Source organism: Podarcis tiliguerta, assembly GCF_965153285.1.
Source record: "Podarcis tiliguerta genome assembly, chromosome: 13".
Classification (NCBI taxonomy): Eukaryota; Metazoa; Chordata; class Lepidosauria; order Squamata; family Lacertidae; genus Podarcis; species Podarcis tiliguerta.
This window is the reverse complement of record NC_139546.1, coordinates 39812443-39832287: the sequence shown is the minus strand read 5'-3', so window position 1 is coordinate 39832287 and position 19845 is coordinate 39812443. Positions and strand designations below refer to the sequence as shown.

At 45.3% G+C, this 19845-nt stretch overlaps 2 protein-coding genes across 3 annotated transcripts; both read right to left on the bottom strand.

Moving 5' to 3' along the window:
* Window positions 1–3304: 3304 nt before the first annotated feature.
* LOC310662796 (uncharacterized protein) lies at window positions 3305–7459 on the bottom strand. The gene is made up of 2 exons (XM_083409929.1): window positions 7392–7459; window positions 3305–4767 (listed from the first exon to the last, which is right to left on the bottom strand). Exon 2 carries the CDS (start codon window positions 4754–4756, stop codon window positions 3725–3727), a length of 1032 nt encoding a protein of 343 aa, XP_083266055.1. The 5' UTR covers window positions 4757–4767; window positions 7392–7459; the 3' UTR covers window positions 3305–3724.
* A 7247-nt stretch (window positions 7460–14706) lies between these two features.
* Window positions 14707–18503, bottom strand: LOC310662681 (ribonuclease pancreatic-like). Of its 2 annotated transcripts, none has more exons than XM_083409626.1 (2): window positions 18231–18503; window positions 14707–15400 (listed from the first exon to the last, which is right to left on the bottom strand). In XM_083409626.1, exon 2 carries the CDS (start codon window positions 15379–15381, stop codon window positions 14950–14952), a length of 432 nt encoding a protein of 143 aa, XP_083265752.1. In that variant the 5' UTR covers window positions 15382–15400; window positions 18231–18503; the 3' UTR covers window positions 14707–14949. The 2 variants fall into 2 exon arrangements, with proteins under 2 accessions (XP_083265752.1, XP_083265753.1); XM_083409627.1 differs by having other exon boundaries at window positions 14707–15397.
* Between the last annotated feature and the right edge of the window lie 1342 nt (window positions 18504–19845).

Below are 19845 nucleotides of genomic sequence, written 5' to 3'. Positions count from 1 at the left end.
CTTCTGATGGGGCTAAATAAAGGCAAGCAACTTCCCTGTCGCCTAAACCCATGGACTCTGAGTGACTTAATAATAATAATAATAATAATAATAATAATTATTATTATTATTATTATTATTATTATTATTATTATTTATACCCCGCCCTCCCCAGCCAAGGCCGGGCTCAGAGCGGCTTACAAGCAATAATAAAAACAAGTTAAATGATTACAACTTAAAAACAAAATTAAAAATACAACTTTAAAATATTGAAACATTAAAATATTAAAATGTAGCCTCATCGCAGGAGGAGAAGGAAAAGAAAAAAGAAAGAGAGGGAGGAAATCAAATTGGCTCCAAGCCAAAGGCCACGCGGAACAACTCTGTCTTACAGGCCCTGCAGAAAGAAATCAGATCCTGCAGGGCCCTGGTCTCGTGAGGCAGAGCATTCCACCAGACCGGAGCCAGAGTTGAAAAGGCCCTGGCTCTGGTTGAAGCCAATCTAACTTCCTTAGGGCCCGGGACCACTAGGGTGTTGCTATTTATGGACCTTGAGGCTCTCCGTGGGGCATACCGGAAGAGGCGGTCCCGTAGGTACGAGGGTCCTAGGCTGTGAAGGGCTTTAAAGGTCAAAAGCAGCACCTTAAATCTAATCCTGTACTCCACCGGGAGCCAGTGCAGCTTGAAAAGCACTAGGTGAATATGCTCCCATGGCAGAGACCCCGTGAGGAGCCTCGCTGCAGCATTCTGCACCCGCTGGAGTTTCTGGGACAGCTTCAAGGGCAGCCCCGCGTAGAGCGAATTACAGTAGTCAAGCCTGGAGATGGCCGTCACATGGATCACTGTGGCCAGGTCGGGGCGGGAAAGGTAAGGGACCAACTGCTTGATGCGGCGAAGGTGGAAAAATGTCGCCTTGGCTGTTGCTGTAACTTGCGCCTCCATGGAAAGGAAGGCATCAAGGATTACACCCAAATTCTTAACGGAAGGCAATGGAACTAATTGGGCCCCCGCAAGAGAAGGGAGTTGGTCCCTCATCCCCATGCCATCCCGACCCAGCCATAGGACCTATGTCTTTGAAGGATTTAGTTTCAATCAGCTCCCACGAAACCATCCAGCCACAGCTTCCAAGCATCTCGTCAGTGTGTTCGGGGCCGAGTCGGTGTGGCCATCCATCAACAGATGGAGCTGAGTGTCATCAGCATATTGGTGACAACCCAGCCCAAAGCTCCAGATAATCTGGGCAAGGGGGCGCATAAAGATGTTAAAAAGCATTGGGGAGAGGATTGCGCCCTGCGGCACTCCACACACCAAGGAGTGGCGTGACGACATTTCCCTCCCTAGTGCCACCCTCTGTCCCCGACCAGAGATAAAAGAGCAGAGCCAGTTACGGGCTATGCCCTGTATCCCCACGTCTGCGAGGCGGTGGACCTTGGCTGATGGGATCTGCTTGGCCCTCTACCTCATTTTAAGATTTGAAGACAGGGCGGATGCTGCCAAAGCTTTATGAAACATGATTTATTCACGTATTTACAGAGGAATTTAGTTGGAGGGAATCCATCTAACAAGCCCCTAACAAGCTCCAATAGGGGCTTGTTTTCTACATTAGTTCAGCACTGGAATCGAAGGCAACTCTCACAAAATAACTTCAGCCAGCCAGCACAATTTGTTCTGCCTCCTCCCCTGCTGCTACTTGAGGTCTTGTGCCAAAGGGCCCCCCCCCCCAACTCTTCCTGCAGCATCACACCTACCGGTAGTGACCCTAGCAATCTTCCAACTGCCCTGTCTCTGTCACAGCTCAGGGCAGCGGGGGAAGTACGGTTCTCTTGCTTCCCAAGGGCCCTTAATAGCCCTGTATTGTTTCTTAATGGTTCAAGCTTGGCCAGGTCATTTTCCATAGGCTACCGTAATTCCTCTGCTGCTTGTATTTGTCCTGTCCTATCCCAATAAGTCAAAATCCTACCATTTTTAATATCTAGAGGTTAGGGGGGTCCATGGCCAGCCCAGTGTGTGTGCTTAAGTGTGCATGAGTAATTAAGAATGTAATTATATAAATAATTCCCTATTTAGTAGGGAAATAGTAGCTTAATAAAAGGAACCATAAAATCCTAGAATTGTAGAGTTGGAACTTCATTTATCTTGCATTGTTTTTGTTGAAATAAAAACCTTAGAGTGAGGAATAGTTCCTGTGTTCTTGGGTCTCTTCCCACCCCAATCTAGCTGCTTTATTTCAGAGGGCCTCTGCTTCCTGAATGCTTCTCGGAGGTTTAAAATGGTCACTGCTGGTGATTGTTTTTCTTTTCTGAGAGAGAGATTTAAAATTCTTGAGGTTTTACATTTTGGAAGTTTAAGTGATGTTTCAAATTCTGTATATGGTACATTTTATTGTTAAAGACAACCTGAGACCTATGATGTGGAAAGTAGGATATAATTTCTTAAAATAAATAAAATAAAAGGAATAGATAAAAATCGCATTGATTCAAAGAATCAGAAGCCAGGAGAAAAATGTATGTGCCTGGCATTCAAAAGCAAATGACATCACTGGCGGGCAAGCCTAATGAGGGAGAGCTCTACATAACCAGGGGCTACCACTAGCAAGGCCACTTCTCTTGCTGCCCCCCCTCGGCACCTCCGTTGGAGGGGGGGGCACAGAGAAGGGCTTCCAGTGATCACTGCAGAGTTCAGGTAGGTTGATATGGGAAGGGGAGGTCCTTGAGGTACTGAGATTCTGAACCACGTAAGTCGAAAGCAGCATTTGAATAGGGGCTAGTAATCAATTGGCAACCAGAGTAAAGAGAATGTTCCTTCCTAGCACCTCTAGGACAGGGAGGGGGTGGGGTTAAAAGAGCTATTGCTTTTTAGCTATAAGGGCACATTCACCCTTAGGCAGCCTCCCAGGACCAGCATGCCATTGGTGAGTGACCCAAAGTGGCTGTGGTCACCTCACACTCTCACGCCAGTGAACACAGGACACATGCATAAATCTCTCTGACCACCTGAACACTGTGTCTGATCTTTAGATTGGTTTTGCTGCCGCCGAATTAGTGGGATTGTGGGTTTGGTTGGGAAGTGGAAATAAAAATGTGCTTGTGGTGCTGGATCAGGCCCCTGGACCCTTCTCTGAACTAAGCCAACCCTCAAAATTGGAGACAGTTAAAAACTATAATGTAAAAAAGTGAGGGTTTCTGAGGGCACACCAGCATGAAATTGTACTCAGAGCTCCCCACTTCCGCAATAAACTCTGGAAAAAGGAAGAAGGTATTTGTGTCCTCTGGGAAATATATGTTAAAAATCATTTTGTACACAAGTGTGAAAAGCGCACGGAACACATTTTTAAACCACTGATTATTCATTTTATTTGATTTGTATAAGACTGGGACAGATTCCAGAGTTCAGCAGGTACAAATTAAGATGAGGGCACAAATTTGGCAAAGGGATTCATAGGCACGAGGGAAATAGTAGCTTATCTAAAAGGCATTCAGCTTGGGTTCACTGCATCGTGCACAAACTAGGATATGCTTTTCTAACTGTAGCCTAGCAGGGTGTGTATGTCCATATGAGAGTATATAATATGTCTAGTAATCATTAACCTCACTTCGTGTTTAGCTTATGCATGTCTATATACTACTCAGCTAACGCCCCCTTATGAGAGCTCTAGATTGTCTAAATATTAGCCCATAGTAATCAATTAAATGTTATAATAGAGAGAAAGCCTTTGAAGGTGCCTTTTGGCCTAACACTTATCTTTTCACTTATTGGAAGGTGGCAAAGGAATATCTGTAGGTGGAGTAGAATAACTCGTAAATTTCATATCACGGCAGAACAAGACCGTTTCCTTGCCCAAACCCAGCTGGTATTGCCATATGTACATCTTCTCATTGGGCTGCAGGGTCAAATTTATAGCTTCTTCGATCTCAGTGGCTTCATTCCAGTCTTCCTGCTCTGTGTTGACACTGCTCCCACCATACTCAGCAGTGAGAGAGAACTGGTACTTGGCAATGGCCTCAGTGAGTCCACCAGACTGATATGAGGCAGTCATGGAAACATTCCAGTTGTGCTCCATGCTGCTCATCTCCTTCTTGTTGTATCCCACTTTCTTGGTGATCTTCTTATTCCATACAATGGGAGTGTTGGAGTCATTGGAGATGGTCTTGATAGCTTCCCACTTACCATAAGCTGGGCCTCGGCTAATAGCCATTCCTCCAGGGAGCATGTTCACAACATCCCTATGGAAGGAATATGTAACAGCATCCAAATTTTCGTGGAAGTTGGTGCATCTATAGTACTGGACCCCCCATTCATCATGGGGTTTTACAAAGTAATAGTAATCCTTGATGCCCCAGTAATAGAGACCATCCTTGCAAGTTGGGTGAAGTGTGTATTCAACTGCATCTGTATCTTCATGCATATTAGTGACCTTACGGTAAACACCTCTTTTCTGGAAAATGATATAGAAGGATCCAAAGGCTGAGAGGTAATGGTCCCCTCCGCGGCAGTTGGGATGGAGGCTGTATACTACAGCACCTAAGTCTCCATTCATGTTGCTGACACGGCGATAGTTGTCTCCTTTGATGATGTAGAATAGGTCATCCTTATGGGCTAAGTAGTGATCTCCTCCCATGCAGGAACTGTGCAGGCTAAACACTTCAAGGTCTCTGCCCTCATGGAAATTGGTGGACCTCATGTAGCAGCCCAGGTCTGAGCGGACAATGTAGTAATATTTATCTACCCCACAGAAATCAACCCCTGGGGCTTTGTTCTTAGGGACTATTCCTGGCATGGTGCTTGATTCTAGGAAAAGAAAGCAATGTATTCTGTTAGATCAGAAGATTTCACAAATTGATCATTTATTTACTCTTTGTAATTACATTATTATTAATATATATTATTTTTAATAATGAAAGAATTAACAGAATTTGCTGACCTCTTGGAAAACAGTCTCAGTGCTTTAACACAATATACCTGCCAGTGCCAAATATGATGCCAAAGGTAAATGATTACTAATTAATTGTGAGGTCCTTTGAAAGACAAACCAAACATCTTCTGCTTGTCAAGACATATTTCTCTACCGTATTTTTCGTCCCATAGGACGCTCCGTCCCATAGGACGCTCCTAGTTTTTTTGGGGGGAAATAAAGGAAACATTTTTTTCCTTTATTTTGCCCCCAAAACCAGGTCGGCAGGCTGCTATATGCAGCGTGGGGAGCCCTGGGGGAACTCCTGCAGGGCTCCCCACGCTGCGGATGTCTGTCCGGCGCGAGGGGCACTCTGCTTCAGGGCGCGGGTGTATACTGAAGCCCCATTAAATGGAGAGGCTGAGCCAGTGGATTTTGAGGGGATATTTACCCACACCTTGGAAAGAGGAGCAAAATTCAGGTCTGAAGCTGCTTCTCTCATTGTGTGCATGAACCGACACCGCCCGTTCTCCCAGACAGCACTGGAAGGGGCAGATAAACTTACTTTGCCTACCCTCAACCTCAGTAGTTAATGCTCTACAGGAATAGTACTATAGTGCCAGACTGTTGAGGTTCAGAGCTAGGAGAGGATGGAAGGACACATCTATGGGGGCTGTGGGGGAAGAGAAGACATTCCCCAATACTTTATTCCCCCCCGTATTTTCTTGTGGCGTCTGATTTGTTCCTTCTAACAGCAACGTGTCCAGGAGGTGCAGATTGTTAAGACTAGATGAGCCTCCCTGCTTGGGATTGCCATGCTGTAAGATCTGCACCCCCTCCATGCAGACTGAAGGTTTAAATATGTCTATAAATCATATTTCTTAAAGCTACGACAGTCTCTGCCATGTATTCTTCTCTCCCTCTTCTGTTGCCATAACTCTAGAGCTGAAGAGGTCCTATTAAAATAGCCTGACAGCAGAGTCAGCGGATAGGCAAAAGAAGATACTTTTCCACACAATGCAAAACTCCCTTATGAAATAAATAATCACAAAGCATTGAGATAGCCATTGTCTTCTGGTGACTCATGCAGCCCTACTCATTGCTATTCAGAAACCCTCAGTTTGTATAGGATTGTATTCTGAAAGAGATCTGGAGGTCGGGATAGATGTTCCTAATATAAAATAAACTTGATAAGCTATTTACAAAAGAAATGTTCCAGGGAGCTCCAGCTTCTCTGTTCTGAATCCTTCCCCTACCCAGAGGTCCCTTCCAGTCCCATCTGCGTTCTCAAAGATACCCATGGGCCCCTTCCAAACCCAAGATGTTGCATATGAGTTCAGAGTCTGGTAGGAATGGGGATACTGCCTCTGGATCACATCATGATCTCATCCTGCAAAGTGTTTCATGACGTTTAGAAGAGACTGAGTAAATGAAGGGAGTTCTGGTTGCTGGAGGGACCAGAGATACCAATCCCTAAAGCCTTTGGGAAGCCAGTGGTGAAGGAAGAAGAACAGGCACCCAGGGCTGGGGGCGGGGAAAACAACCTGCCGGCGCATGCGTACGTGCCGCTACGTACCACGTGTGCGCCGCTACGAACCATGCATGCGTTCGCATCGTATGTATGGTGGTGGGATCCTCTGCTCACGGCTGCAGCGGTGGTGGAGGGTTAGGGTATGCCGTATGGCGCTTGAGCGGTGCTGCACATTCGCCACTGGTCGATGGCACCGCTCGAGTGCTGTACGGATGGCGGAGGAGAGTGCAGCCGTTAGCAGAGGATCCTCCACACGCGTCTGCAGCAGCACCATGGCGCCACTCACCTGGGGGTGGCAGGGCGAGCCCCCCGTAGGGTGCCTTCTTGTCATACCTCCTCAGAGATGGCACCTGGGGGCCCGCCCCCCTTCCTCCACCACTGGGGAAGGCCCCATGTCACTTCAATATCACACAGGGAATATCATTGGCACTCATTAATTATAAAGAAGTAGTTAGACTACAGGTCCACAAAGAAGCACCTCCTGGAACCCCCTGGGATTTTGCTTCAGCTGTGCAGAGAGAGATTCTGCTTGAATATGCATTAATGTCATTTCTAGATTCAAGGTCTGTTGCTGGAATACATGGTCTGTCCATGCAGACTGAAGGTTTAAATATGTCTATAAATCATATTTCTTAAAGCTACGACAGTCTCTGCCATGTATTCTTCTCTCCCTCTTCTGTTGCCATAACTCTGGAGCTGAGTTATACATTAATGCATATTGAATATGCATTAATGTCATTTCTAGATTCAAGGTCTGTTGCTGGAATACATGGTCTGTCTTAGTAGACTGGTTGTTGGATTTTTAAAAGGAACTTCATTTAACTTCTAGTGTTTTTGCTGAAATAAAAACCTTAGAGTTTATAATTATATCCTTTATAATTATAAAGAGGTAGTTAGACTGCAGGTCCACAAAAAAGTACTCTCTCCCTTATGCTCCAAATTCTAAAGTTATCTCTCTCCGCTCCTGCCCAGTAACCCTCCAAGACTTACCGGTATTCGTGGTATTCACACAGAACGTTTTGTAGTAGGTAGCAACTGCTTCTCTTGGTGGAGAATGAGGGAAATGTGTGAACACTTGCTGCTTAAATAGGATAGAAGAGGCTATGGGTTGATGAGAAACTACACACTGCTCCTCCTACATTGGAACTAAAAAAAAATTGTTTTTTTTCAGATGATAAGCAGAGACACAACCACAAGAAAACCCTCCCACTCCCCTTCTCAGAGTGCAGAGTCTTCCAGGAACAAAAATATAGCATCAGCGGAACTTAGAATATCTATCATTTTCTAGTGTTGTGGTCCAACAAACGAATCGTTCCATAATACTCCATGTGATGCTGGTGGACAGAAAGCATGTTCAGTGGATTATGCATATTCCATAAAATCAAACTATTTCATAAGAAATGAATATCCCTCCCCCCTCGGTACGATATTCTCCTTCTACTGCAGTTAGTTTTTCCATAAGTCTTAAATCCCATGTCTGTAATATCCATGCTTCAAAGAGATCCGAATTAAATCCTCTTCCTTTTCTCCCAAATCTTTGGCTAGTTAAACAATCTATAGCCTTTTAAATTGGGGTGGGTATTGTTTTGCTTGTTAGTATGTCATGTATTCTTATGTTTTTATAAGGTGAACTGTCCTGTGATCTGAGGATGAAGGGTGATATAGAGTTTTAATAAATAATAATAATACCTGAATGCATTTTTACACATGTATGCTGTGGCCATATTGGGAATACTTAGTTCTCAACCCCTCATCTCACAAAGAGGATATTGGGGGACATAATGAAGTAATCTTGCAATTAATTGTATTACATTTGAATGGGTGTATGTACCACTTTCAATGAATTTTATTAACTGAATCCTGGGTAAGCACAGGAACTGCAGGCGTCTCTCCCCACTTTGGGATTGGGATGTGCAGAACATAGTTTTGATCTCAGCTTTCGTTCTCCAGAAAGATCCCCAACTCTGTTTTCTCCCCACAACACCTCTGTAAGTTAGGTTTGTCTGAGGCGCAAAGGAAAACCTGCTTCCTAAGGCTAATAAACGGGAGTGTCTGTATGTTGATTTTCAATTACTTCATTATTATATAAGTACAAATCCTGATGCGCTTTCTAATTTTGCATCTTATGTTCTTTGGCCCCAGGAGGTAGTAATTGAAAAACGCCATAAATCTCAACCGGATGCAATAAAGCCAAACATAAAAAATCAAAGTGTTTGTCTACCCACAATGAAATAGGGAAATCTATCCTTCCCCAACTGAAAGTGTTCACAAAGACAGAACAGGCAAGGTGAGGCGACTGCCTTAGGCGGCAGTATGCACTGAGGCAGCAGCTGTCAACATTTCTTCCCTGCTAGTACCCTTGTCCCTGATGCAAGTCTTCCTTCACCCATTGGAAATGGGGGAGCTATTTGGGGGGACATCTTACATGCCAAAATGTCTCAGGCCCTGAAACCACCAAGAACACCCCAAACACAGGGCATCACTGTTAAAGACCTCCACCGACTTTGCCTCAGCCACGGGCTTGGTTCATAGTTGTTGTACTCAAGGTTCTTGTACTCATGTACAAACCCCTGAATACTTTACATCCAGGATACCTCAGAGATAGCCTGAGGTATCCCTGAGATCACTGGAGGAAGCGCAATACGTGCTACTCTGTGGACCACAAGTGTGTCTCATGTCAACAAGGAGTTGTGCCTTCAGTGTTGTGGGCCCAACTCTATGGAACATCCTGCCACAAGATGTTAGGCAGACACTCACCCTACTGACTTTCAGAGGTGTCGTCAAAGCTGTTTAATTTCAGAGGGCCTTTGCTTCCTGAATGCTTCTCAGAAGGTTAAAATGGTCACTGCTGGTGGTTGTTTTTCTTTTCTGAGAGAGAGATTTAAAATTGTTGAGGTTTTAAATTTTGGAAGTTTAAGTGACATTTTAAATGGTGTATATGGTACATTTTATTGTTAAAGACAAACTGAGACCTAGGATGAGGAAAGTGGGATATTATTTCAGTCAATCAATCAATCAATCAATCAATCAGTTAATGGAATAGATAAAAATTGCATCCATTCAAAAAAGCAAAAGTTGGAGAAAAATGTATGTGTCTGGCATTCAAAAGCTAATAAAATCAGTGGTGGGCAAGCCAGAGGCTACCACTGGCAAGGCCTCTTCTCTTGCTGCTCCCCTCGGCACCTCTGTTGGAGGGGGCGCAAAGAGAAGGGCTTCCAGTGATCACTGCAGAGCTCAGGTGGGTCTTTATGGGAAGCGGTGGTCCTTGAGGTACTGAGATATTTACCAAGACCATTTGTGGGCACCATACAAGGGCACCCAGGCACTCATGAGTGCCATGCTGGTAACTGCTGTTCTAATTAATTTCCTATCTCAGCTGTGATGGGAAGAGACTGCCTAACAGGTCAGAATATCTTGGAAAGAGGAGCAAAATCTCATTGTGTACATAAACTGACACCATCCTTTCACCCATACAGCACTGGAAGGGGCAGATAAACTTGTGTGCATGAACCGACACCACCTGTTCTCCCATACAGCACTGGAAGGAGCAGATAAACTTGTGTGCATGAACCAACACCACCCGTTCTCCCAGACAGCACTGGAAGGGGCAGATAAACTTGTGCGTATTAACCGACACCGCCTGTTCTCCCAGACAGCACTGGAAGGGGCAGATAAACTTGTGTGCATGAACCGACACCGCCTGTTCTCCCAGACAGCACTGGAAGGGGCAGATAAACTTGTGTGCATGAACCGACACCGCCTGTTCTCCCAGACAGCACTGGAAGGGGCAGATAAACTTACTTTGCCTACCCACAACCTTGGGCATGCTCTACAGCAATAGTACTATAGTGCCAGACTGCTGAGGTGCAGAGCTAGTAGAGGAAGGAAGGACACATCTATGGGGGCTGTGGGGGAAGAGAAGAGATTCCCCAATTCTTTATTCCTCCTCGTATTTTCTTGTGGCATCTGATTTGTTCCTTCTAACACCAACGTGTCCAGGAGGTGCAGATTGTTAAGACTAGATGAGCCTCCCTGCTTGGGATTGCCATGCTGTAAGATCTGCACCCCCTCCATGCAGACTGAAGGTTTAAATATGTGTATAAATCATATTTCTTAAAGCTACGACAGTCTCTACCATGTCTTCAATTTCCCAGGAGCACTGGGTCACCTTGGGATCTTGCTACAGCTCGGCAGAGGAAAGTGTGGTGGGCAAGCCTGATGAGGGAGAGCTCTACACAACCAGGGGCTACCACTGGCAAGGCCTCTTCTCTTGCTGACCCCCTCGGCACCTCTGTTGGAGGGGGCACACAGACAAGGGCTTCAAGTGATCATTGCAGAGCTCAGGTAGGTTGATATAAGAGGTCCTTGAGGTACTGAGATTCTGAACCACATGAGTCAAAACCAGCATTTGAATTAGGGCTAGTAATCAAATGGCAACCAGAGTTGAAGAGAAATGTTCCTTCTTCTGCCTCTAGGACAGGGAGGGGGCAGGGCTAAAAGAGCTATTGCTTTTAGCTATAAGGGCACATTCACCTTAGGCAGCCTTTGAGGACCAGCATATCATTGGTGAGTGACCCAAAGTGGCTGTGCTCACCTCACACTCTCACGCCTGTGAACACAGGACACATGCATAAATCTCTCTGACCACCTGAACACTGTGTCTGATCTTTAGATTTGTTCTATGTTGCCAAACGGGACGCGGGTGGCGCTGTGGGTAAAAGCCTCAGCGCCTAGGGCTTGCCGATCGAAAGGTCAGCGGTTCAAATCCCCGCGGCAGGGTGCGCTCCCGTTGCTCGGTCCCAGCGCCTGCCAACCTAGCAGTTCGAAAGCACCCCCGGGGGCAAGTAGATAAATAGGGACTGCTTACTAGTGGGAAGGTAAACGGCGTTTCCGTGTGCGGCTCTGGCTCGCCAGAGCAGCGATGTCACGCTGGCCACTTGGCCCGGAAGTGTCTCCGGACAGCGCTGGCCCCCGGCCTCTTTGAGTGAGATGGGCGCACAACCCTAGAGTCTGTCAAGACTGGCCCGTACGGGCAGGGGTACCTTTACCTCTACCTTATGTTGCCAAATTAGTGGGATCTTGGTTTGGGAAGGGGACATATAAAGTTGCTGAGGGAGGCTGGATCACGCCCTGGACCCATACTGTCCTGGGCCAACCCTCAAATATGGAGCTAGCTAAAATTATGGTGTAGAAAAGTGATTGTTTCTGACTGTACACCAGCATGAAATTGTACACAGAGCTCTCCACTTCCTCCATACCCCCCAGACAAATCTTCTGGAAAGGGAATTATGGGGACCAGGAAATGGTAGCATACCTAGAAGGCATCCAGCCACAAACTTGGATATGCTTTTCTAGCTGTAGCCTAAGGAGTTTTGCATAAACTTGGACAGGTATATCTATGTAGCCTAGCAAGATGAGTATGTATATATAAAAGTATATAATATGTGTAGTAATCATTAATCTCACTTGGTGCTTATTTTAGGCTTCTCTAAATACCGCTCAGCTATTTCCCCCTTAGCTCATGAGAGCTCTATATTTTCTAAACTTGAGCCCGCAGTAATCACCCAAATTTAATAAAAGATCCCTAAATGGGGAGGAAGCCTTTGAGCGTTCCTGTTGACCTACCATACAGTGGTACCTCAGGTTACATACGCTTCAGGTTACATACGCTTCAGGTTACAGACTCCACTAAACCAGAAATATTACCTCGGGTTAAGAACTTTGCTTCAGGATTAGAACAGAAATCGGGCTCTGCCAGTGCAGCAGCAGCAGGAGGCCCCATTAGCTAAAGTGGTGCTTCAGGTTAAGAACAGTTTCAGGTTAAGAACGGACCTCCGTTCTTAACCCGAGGGACCACTGTATTTCATTTATTAGAAGGTGGCAAAGGAATATCTGTAGGTGGAGTAGAATCACCCGTAAATTTCATATTATGGCAGAACAAGACCGCTTCCTTGCCCAAGCCCAGCTGCTATTGCCATATGTACATCTTCTCATTGGGCTGCAGGGTCAAATTTATAGACTCTTCAATCTCAGTGGCTTCATTCCAGTCTTCCTGCTCTGTGTTGGCCCTCTTCCCATCATATTCAGCAGTGAGAGAGAACTGGCACTTGGCAATGGCCTCAGTGAGTGCGTCTGACTGATATGAGGCAGTCATGGAAATCTTCCAGTTGTGCTCCACGCTGCTCATCTTCTGCTTGTTGTATCCCACTTTCTTAGTGATCTTCTTATTCCATACAATGGGAGTGCTGGAGTCATTGGAGATGGTCTTGATAGCTTCCCACTTACCATAAGATGGGCCTTGGGTAATAGCCATTCCTCCAGGGAGCATGTTCACAACATCACTATGGAAGGAGGATGTAACAGCATCCATATTTTCGTGGAAGTTGGTGCATCTATAGTACTGGATGCTCCACTCATTAATGGGTTTTACAAAGTACAGTGGTACCTCGGGTTACAGAAGCTTCAGTTTACAGACGCTTCAGGTTACAGACTCCGCTAACCCAGAAATAGTACCTCGGGTTAAGAACTTTGCTTCAGGATGAGAACAGAAATCACGTGGTGGCAGCACAGCAGCAGTGGGAGGCCCCATTAGCTAAAGTGGTACCTCAGGTTAAGAACAGTTTCAGGTTAAGAACAGACCTCCAGAACGAATTAAGTTCTTAACCCAAGGTACCACTGTAATAGTAATCCTTGATGCCCCAGTAATAGAGACCATCCTTGCAAGCTGGGTGAAGTTTAATTCAGTTGCATCTTTGAGCTGATTGCTATTAATAGCACTAGCAGCAATACATGCTTTCTAAAGGGTCAGCTAAAAAATAAAATAAAATACCAGTTACACTCCCTCAATGACAGCACTCACAAATAAAAACATTTTTTGGGCCACCCTGAATAATACTGGTCAAAGTTTAACTAAGACTTGTCTTTTTTTCCTCTTCTTTATTTTTTTAAAATAATATTTATTACTTTTCCAACAATTACAAAGAAGAGATAAAATTAAAAAGGAGAAGAAGAAAGAAGAAGAAAAAAAACAATACAATACAAAAACACTACATACCACTAACGCATTAAACTAGCAAAACAAAACAAAAACAATTTAAAATACATCAGTGATGTAGTTTAACTAAGACTTGTCAAGGCTGGTTCACACACATGGATGATTTGAACACTATGGATGCTTTAGTTGAGATTCCTGCATTGCAGGGGGTTGGACTAGATGACCACTGGAGTCCTTCCCAACTCTACAATTCTTTGATTTTATGTGATGTCTTGTGTGTCTGAATGGTATCACTGTGAATAAATCCACCAGCGAACTCTCGTCCCACTTAAAAGATAGTGCTTTAGAATTAGTGACTCCTTTAGAATACTTACACCCCACTTCGAAGTCCCAAGCCACTCTCAAAATAAGTTACAAAAAACGTACACTCAAATCTGGTACAAGAAACAGAACTGACATTGTTTCCTCACATTGCCATGATTATTTTGGTGTTGATCTTTGGTCTCCGTCATTCCTTTAGCGCATAGCACCTGCACTGGGGGCCTCCCTGTAAAGATGGGTGCTAGTCTGGACTTTTTAGATGGTTTATATTTGTGGACCATGGCATTAGTACAGATGACACAACTTTAGTATAGAACATACCCCTCAAATTGGTTCATGGGAGAGATTGCAAGCCTTGTTGCTTTAATCCCAACAGGAACACGATATAGTCTCCTGAGGAAACACCCCCCACACACACACACATACACTGCCCAGGCTGCATTTTACAAAATGAAGAAAGGAAATCTAGTCACAGGCCACATCTATTACATCCATCATTTTGTATATGCCGGTTCTTGTGAAAAATGTTTTGCTATGAAGAAATCCGTTAAAGATTGGCCGAATTCTCTCTGAACAGAACAAGCTCTTCTGATTTCCTGCTTTTACTCTTAAATAGCTTGTAAACCATGGGTAGGCAAACTAAGGCCCGGGGGCCGGATCTGGCCCAATCGCTGTCTAAATCCGGTCTGCAGACAGTCTGGGAATCAGCATGTTTTTACATGAGTAGAATGTGTCCTTTTATTTAAAATCTCTGGGTTATTTGTGGGGCCTGCCTGGTGTTTTTACATGAGTAGAATGTGTGCTTTTTTAAAAAATGCATCTCTGGGTTATTTGGGGGCACAGGAATTCGTTCATTTCCCCCCCTTCAAAATATAGTCCAGCCCCCCCCCCCCCAAGGTCTGAGAGACAGTGGACCGGCTCCTTGCTGAAAAAGTTTGCTGGCCCCTGTTGTAAACTGTTCATAGACAGAATGTAGGTACAGATCCACACTTTTTTTGCTTCTGACAGAATGAGCTTTATTGAGAGAATAACCATTAAGAGAAACCAACCGAATACTTAGTTAGAAGCTTGGCGTCATTGCTCTTAGGGCCACAGCTCCCGAGGTCCCCTGGAAAGGGCAAATGACTGTTAAACCGGGAAAAGCCAATGATGTGGATGGGTTGCAGGTAGAAATGGCCAAAGGAACATTCTGGCTTCAATGGGCAGAGCGTGGTTTGCGTGGTTTTCTGCCTATCACAGCAGCTTTGCCAGGTGAACGGGCTTCTTGTTTTCGCAGGTGACACGAATGCGTCTGGAGGTAACTGTGCCTTTGTATTTGCAGTCATTAGGAGGTTTACCATTGATGAACCTGCAGATGGTCATGGAGAACGGATTGTTGCTGTCATATAATTTATCCTTGAACTGCTTCCCGCCAGTGCCACAGACATCTTGGACAGAATCTGTGGGGTTGTTGATGAAGGTATTGGTGACTTTGCACACCACTGGATTCAGCTTCCTCTGCACCATCATGAGGTTGCAGTAGGCATTGAGGTTGGGGGCTGAGGTTTTGGGGTAATTGATGTGCTTGCTTTGAAAAGCGACCCAAGACTGCCCTTCGCAGGACTGCACCAGGAGGACGCTGAGAAGGATGGCCAGACGAACCAGCAGGCAGCGAGAGACCAGCATGGCGGTGTCTAAGAATCTACTGGCAGGAAAAGGAAGGGGGGGGGAGGAAACATTAAAGAGATGCCTATTTCTTAAGGGGGGACGACAAGAACCTTTATATACCTTACAGATAATGTAGTGGTAGAATTTGGAGTGTTTGTGGGAAGCTTCTATGGAAACAAAATCAAATATGATTGGCACGAATGGGAGGTCCTGCTCCCTTTGACTCAAATATCAGGTGTGTTATGTCACGGCTAAAAATTGGCTGCTGTTTCTTTAATGCGAAAAGAACTAAGTAAGCGACCTACAATGACTCATGCAACCTTTGACATAATTGTACCTGTATATATAGAGTGGTCAATGTTATTGTTGGGTGTGGGTTGGTTGGTTACAGAAAGCTGGTAGGGTTGATGTGTGTACAGTTGGTTGGTCGTTTTTCAGATAAAGCGTGTTCTCCTTCATGGAGAGCACGTGTTGTGGTGGGGGCCGCCAGGACACTCCAAAGTTGTGGGGCAGGCTAATTGACTGTTGGCCACTGATATGATTGGGCTTCCCTTGTTGTTGGGAAGAAGTTAATGTTGCCATTTGTTGATTGACAGCCAGAAATACTAAAACTACTTGCACAAGGCTAGGTCTTCCTCTTTTCGCCCATGCATCGGATTGCCTGCCCCCCCCCCCTAGAATTAGGGTTGTTCGCGTTGACCTTGCTATGCCTGTCATGGGGTTGTCTGCTCTTGGGGCAGGGGCTCGGTAGGAATTTTGTCCATCTGGCTGATTGGCTGGTGCCATTTGGTTTTTGCCTACTGCGTAGCAAATCGTCACAACTTGTAAGGTTGCGGTTAGGCATTGGTTTATGGTTTGGTTGGTTGAGGGGCATGGATTAGCTGTGCCTGCCCCTCTAATGCTGCTGCTGCAAGGGATTCTGTTAAAGGAATCGGGGGCTAACTATTACTTGTCCACCCTGTCAAGGGGGCTCGGGCCACTGCAAGAGCTTCTGGCTGCATTTGGGGTGGGCTGAGGGCAGGTTCCCTGCTCCATTGCTAGCCCCAAGTATATTCCCCTTTTCTGACTTTCGTGGAATTTCAGACTGTCCCCCATGGTGGGGGCAGCTAGTCACAACCAATGCCTAAGCAACCACTCACTTGTTTGTATTTTAATAAAGTTGTGGCCAAAATTATGCCAAAAACCTTAAACAAAAATTCCGTGTGATGTGTGAGTTATTGGGGTGGCCCTGGGGACCTCAACACACAAAAGACTTTTCAGAATAAAAGCAGAATTCTGCAAAGTACTCTTTTTCAAGGACTCTTTGTGCTGACTAGGGTCCGAGGACCAGAGAAAGGAGGTCAGAACATTTGCTTTTTTCTAACACTGACCTGTTATGCGTGTGAGCGAGATTTGGACCAGGACCAGACTGGAGGAGGGAGAGATAAAGAGCCCCCTGCCTCTGCTACCATGATCAGATACCCCCCAATGCCTAATTTTTATAAACCAATTTACTTGATTCTGAGCTCAATTCAAAATGTTGGTGCTGACCTTTAAAGCCCTAAATGGCTTTGGCCCAGCATACCTGAAGGAGCATCTCCATCCCCATCATTCACTGAGGTCCAGCTCCGAGGGCCTTCTGGCGGTTCCCTCACTGTGAGAAGTCAAGTTACAGGGAACCAGGCAGAGGGCCTTCTCGGTGGTGGTGCCTGCCCTGTGGAACACCCTTCCATCAGCTGTCAAGGAAATAATCTGACTTTTAGAAGACATCTGAAGGCAGCCCTGCTTAGGGAAATTTTTAATGTTTGATGTTTTATCACTTTATTATTAATAATAATAATATTCTGTTGGGAGGCACTCAAAGTGGCTGAGGAAACCCAGCCAGATGGGTGGGGTATAAATAATAAATTATTATTCTTATTTGCTAATTACAGAGCCAATGTGGTACAGTGATTGCTGTTACCTTTAAGTGAGCAACTGTGATGTTAACATATGAGAGTGCTGGAGGTGAAATAGTTAAACAGGTGACCCAATCAGGACCCAGTGGTGGAGTCAGAGGGACTATAAAACCAGCTTTGGGAGGGGTAAAGGGAGGAGTTAGTTGGGTGGTTGGTTGGAGTGGGAGTGAATTGGGATAGAGTTTGTGGGTAGGTTGAGTAAGTGTAGCAAAATAAGCTGAGTCAGGAATATTTAGGGGCTAGGAAGACAAGTAAATATCTGAGAGGTGGGTTAGTGAGTGAGAGCAGGTAGTGGAAGTTATAGGTCTGGATAGGCACCCCGTGTTTGTAATTGACTGATACCGTTTATGAAACCACACGCTTGTTAAACTGCAATAAATAAACAAAAGTTTATGTTCCAATTTAACCCTGACTGGACTGCACACTGGGTGGTGGCAGCGAGAAATAAAGTAGTGGCACAGGGATCAATAGATGGTGAAACATCTGGGGACCCTGTGTGATCGCCACAACAACATGCATGGGAGGTCCTGATCACAGATCTCCCACATCTCATTTGGCCCCATGTAGTTCACCTCTCACCCTATATCACCTTACAATCTGGCCTTTACCCTGAGCCATTCCTCCCCTCCTTCAGATTTCATGCTGTGCCCATCAGCTGCATGCACATATTGATGGATGTCCCTCCCTCGTTCTCTTACAATGGCAATGGTGCCCAGCAGCAGTCGAGGAGGATGCAGCAGGGCAGACAAACATCCTTCCAATCAGCCCAGTTGGACTGATTGGAAGGGTGCATGCCTGTTGCGTCTTCCTGCCACCCTGCCAGTCTCACCCTGTCCATGCTACGCCTCTGGTGTCCACCTGAAAGGTGCCGGAACTGAGTTATGGCTGGAAAAAGACCCTGGATGTAGCACTGGGCAAGGTTTCACTTACCTGCCACTGGGTTCAGCTCCACGTCAAAGAAATGGATCACACTCCGGTTGGAAGGAGCTAGTTGCCTTCGACTCTGGTCAACAAGGAGCTTTCTATACAGTAAGCAGCTAGGCAGGGCAAAGAGGGTGGAGGGAAAAGACCAGGAAGTGTTTTGTGTCGAAATCAATTCCTATCCCAATGCTTCCCAGTAATTACTGACTAGCGACAGGCTCATATTCAAAGTGGTAGGGCATGTTGAAACGTGAAATCCCATTGTCTTAGAACTGTGTTTTCCAAAACAACACAATGAGATGGTGGCCTCATCTTAATTGTTGCCTCAGCTGTGTTCCCTTTTGTAGTACGACTCATGCAACGCATTGGTGACTAATATACCCACAATACAGTGGTACCTCTGATTACGTACTTAATTTGTTCTGGAGGTCCGTTCTTAACCTGAAACTGTTCTCAACCTGAAGCACCACTTTAGCTAATGGGGCCTCCCACTGCTGCCGTGCCGCCGCCGCACGATTTCTGTTCTCATCCTGAAGCAAAGTTCTTAACCCAAGGTACTATTTCTGGGTTAGCAGAGTCTGTAACCTGAAGCGTATGTAAGCTGAGGTACCACTGTAATTACCAAAATGATTATGCATTCTTCATCAATCTTCTGAGAAAAATACAAAAACTTATACAAAGCCACAGAGACTTACGAACTACCCAACCAAAGATGAACTTATAATGTCTGATTTCAATGGATTTTTAAAGTACTTAGCTCAGTCTTTTGTTTTCTTTATATTTTTGGGTAAGTTCATGAAGATACCAACAAGAGGTAAGTTCAATATTGTTCACAATACCGAGAGATGCTAGTGAAGTTGTAGATGGATGTTAATAAAGTTGTAGACAAGGTGCCGGCATTTTGCACCTGTTTCACTCTGGCAGTTCAAGTAATCAAGAGGCCGCTGTTCGCCCCCAATGGGGCCTTTTACTGGGGCTTGCAGGTAACACACTCCCAAGGTATTTTTCTGGGTTTCTTCAGTGGTCTAAACTCAAAGCCTTGATACGTATATTGATATTGAATTTCATAGAGAATACTATTTCTTGGCTTAAGCTTAAGAGACTGAATTGCTTAGATTCACTGGCATCTCCAGGTATGGATGGGAGAAACCTTTGTCAGAAACCCTCGAGAATGACTTCCACTTGGTGCAGACAATACTAAACTAGATAGACCAGAGTTCTGACTCAGCCTAATGCAACTTCCTGTGTTGTTGCTTTTTATGGGATGGGCCCTGTCTCTTATTAAGCCCTGGGTTTTTTTCAAAATCCCTCTTGGTTTCTCGCTTTCTCCCTGTCATTCAGGAATTCTGAACCCTTTATGTGAATTTGAGGAATTTGCAGCACATTCGTTCAAATATTCGTCATTGAGTGATGTGCTGCTAGCTTGTCCCATGTTCTCATATAGTAGGGGGCCAGGAATCAATATTCTTTCAATAGCAACAGTGCCCAAGGGCTCTGACTAATTGTTTTGAACCTCCTTGGAATGCTTGGATGCAACTCCCAAATAGGAATAGGGAATTCCAACAGTTTGGCTTTGTTGGCTTGTCAGCCTCAGGGAGAACTGCTTCCTGGGAGCAAGGAGACT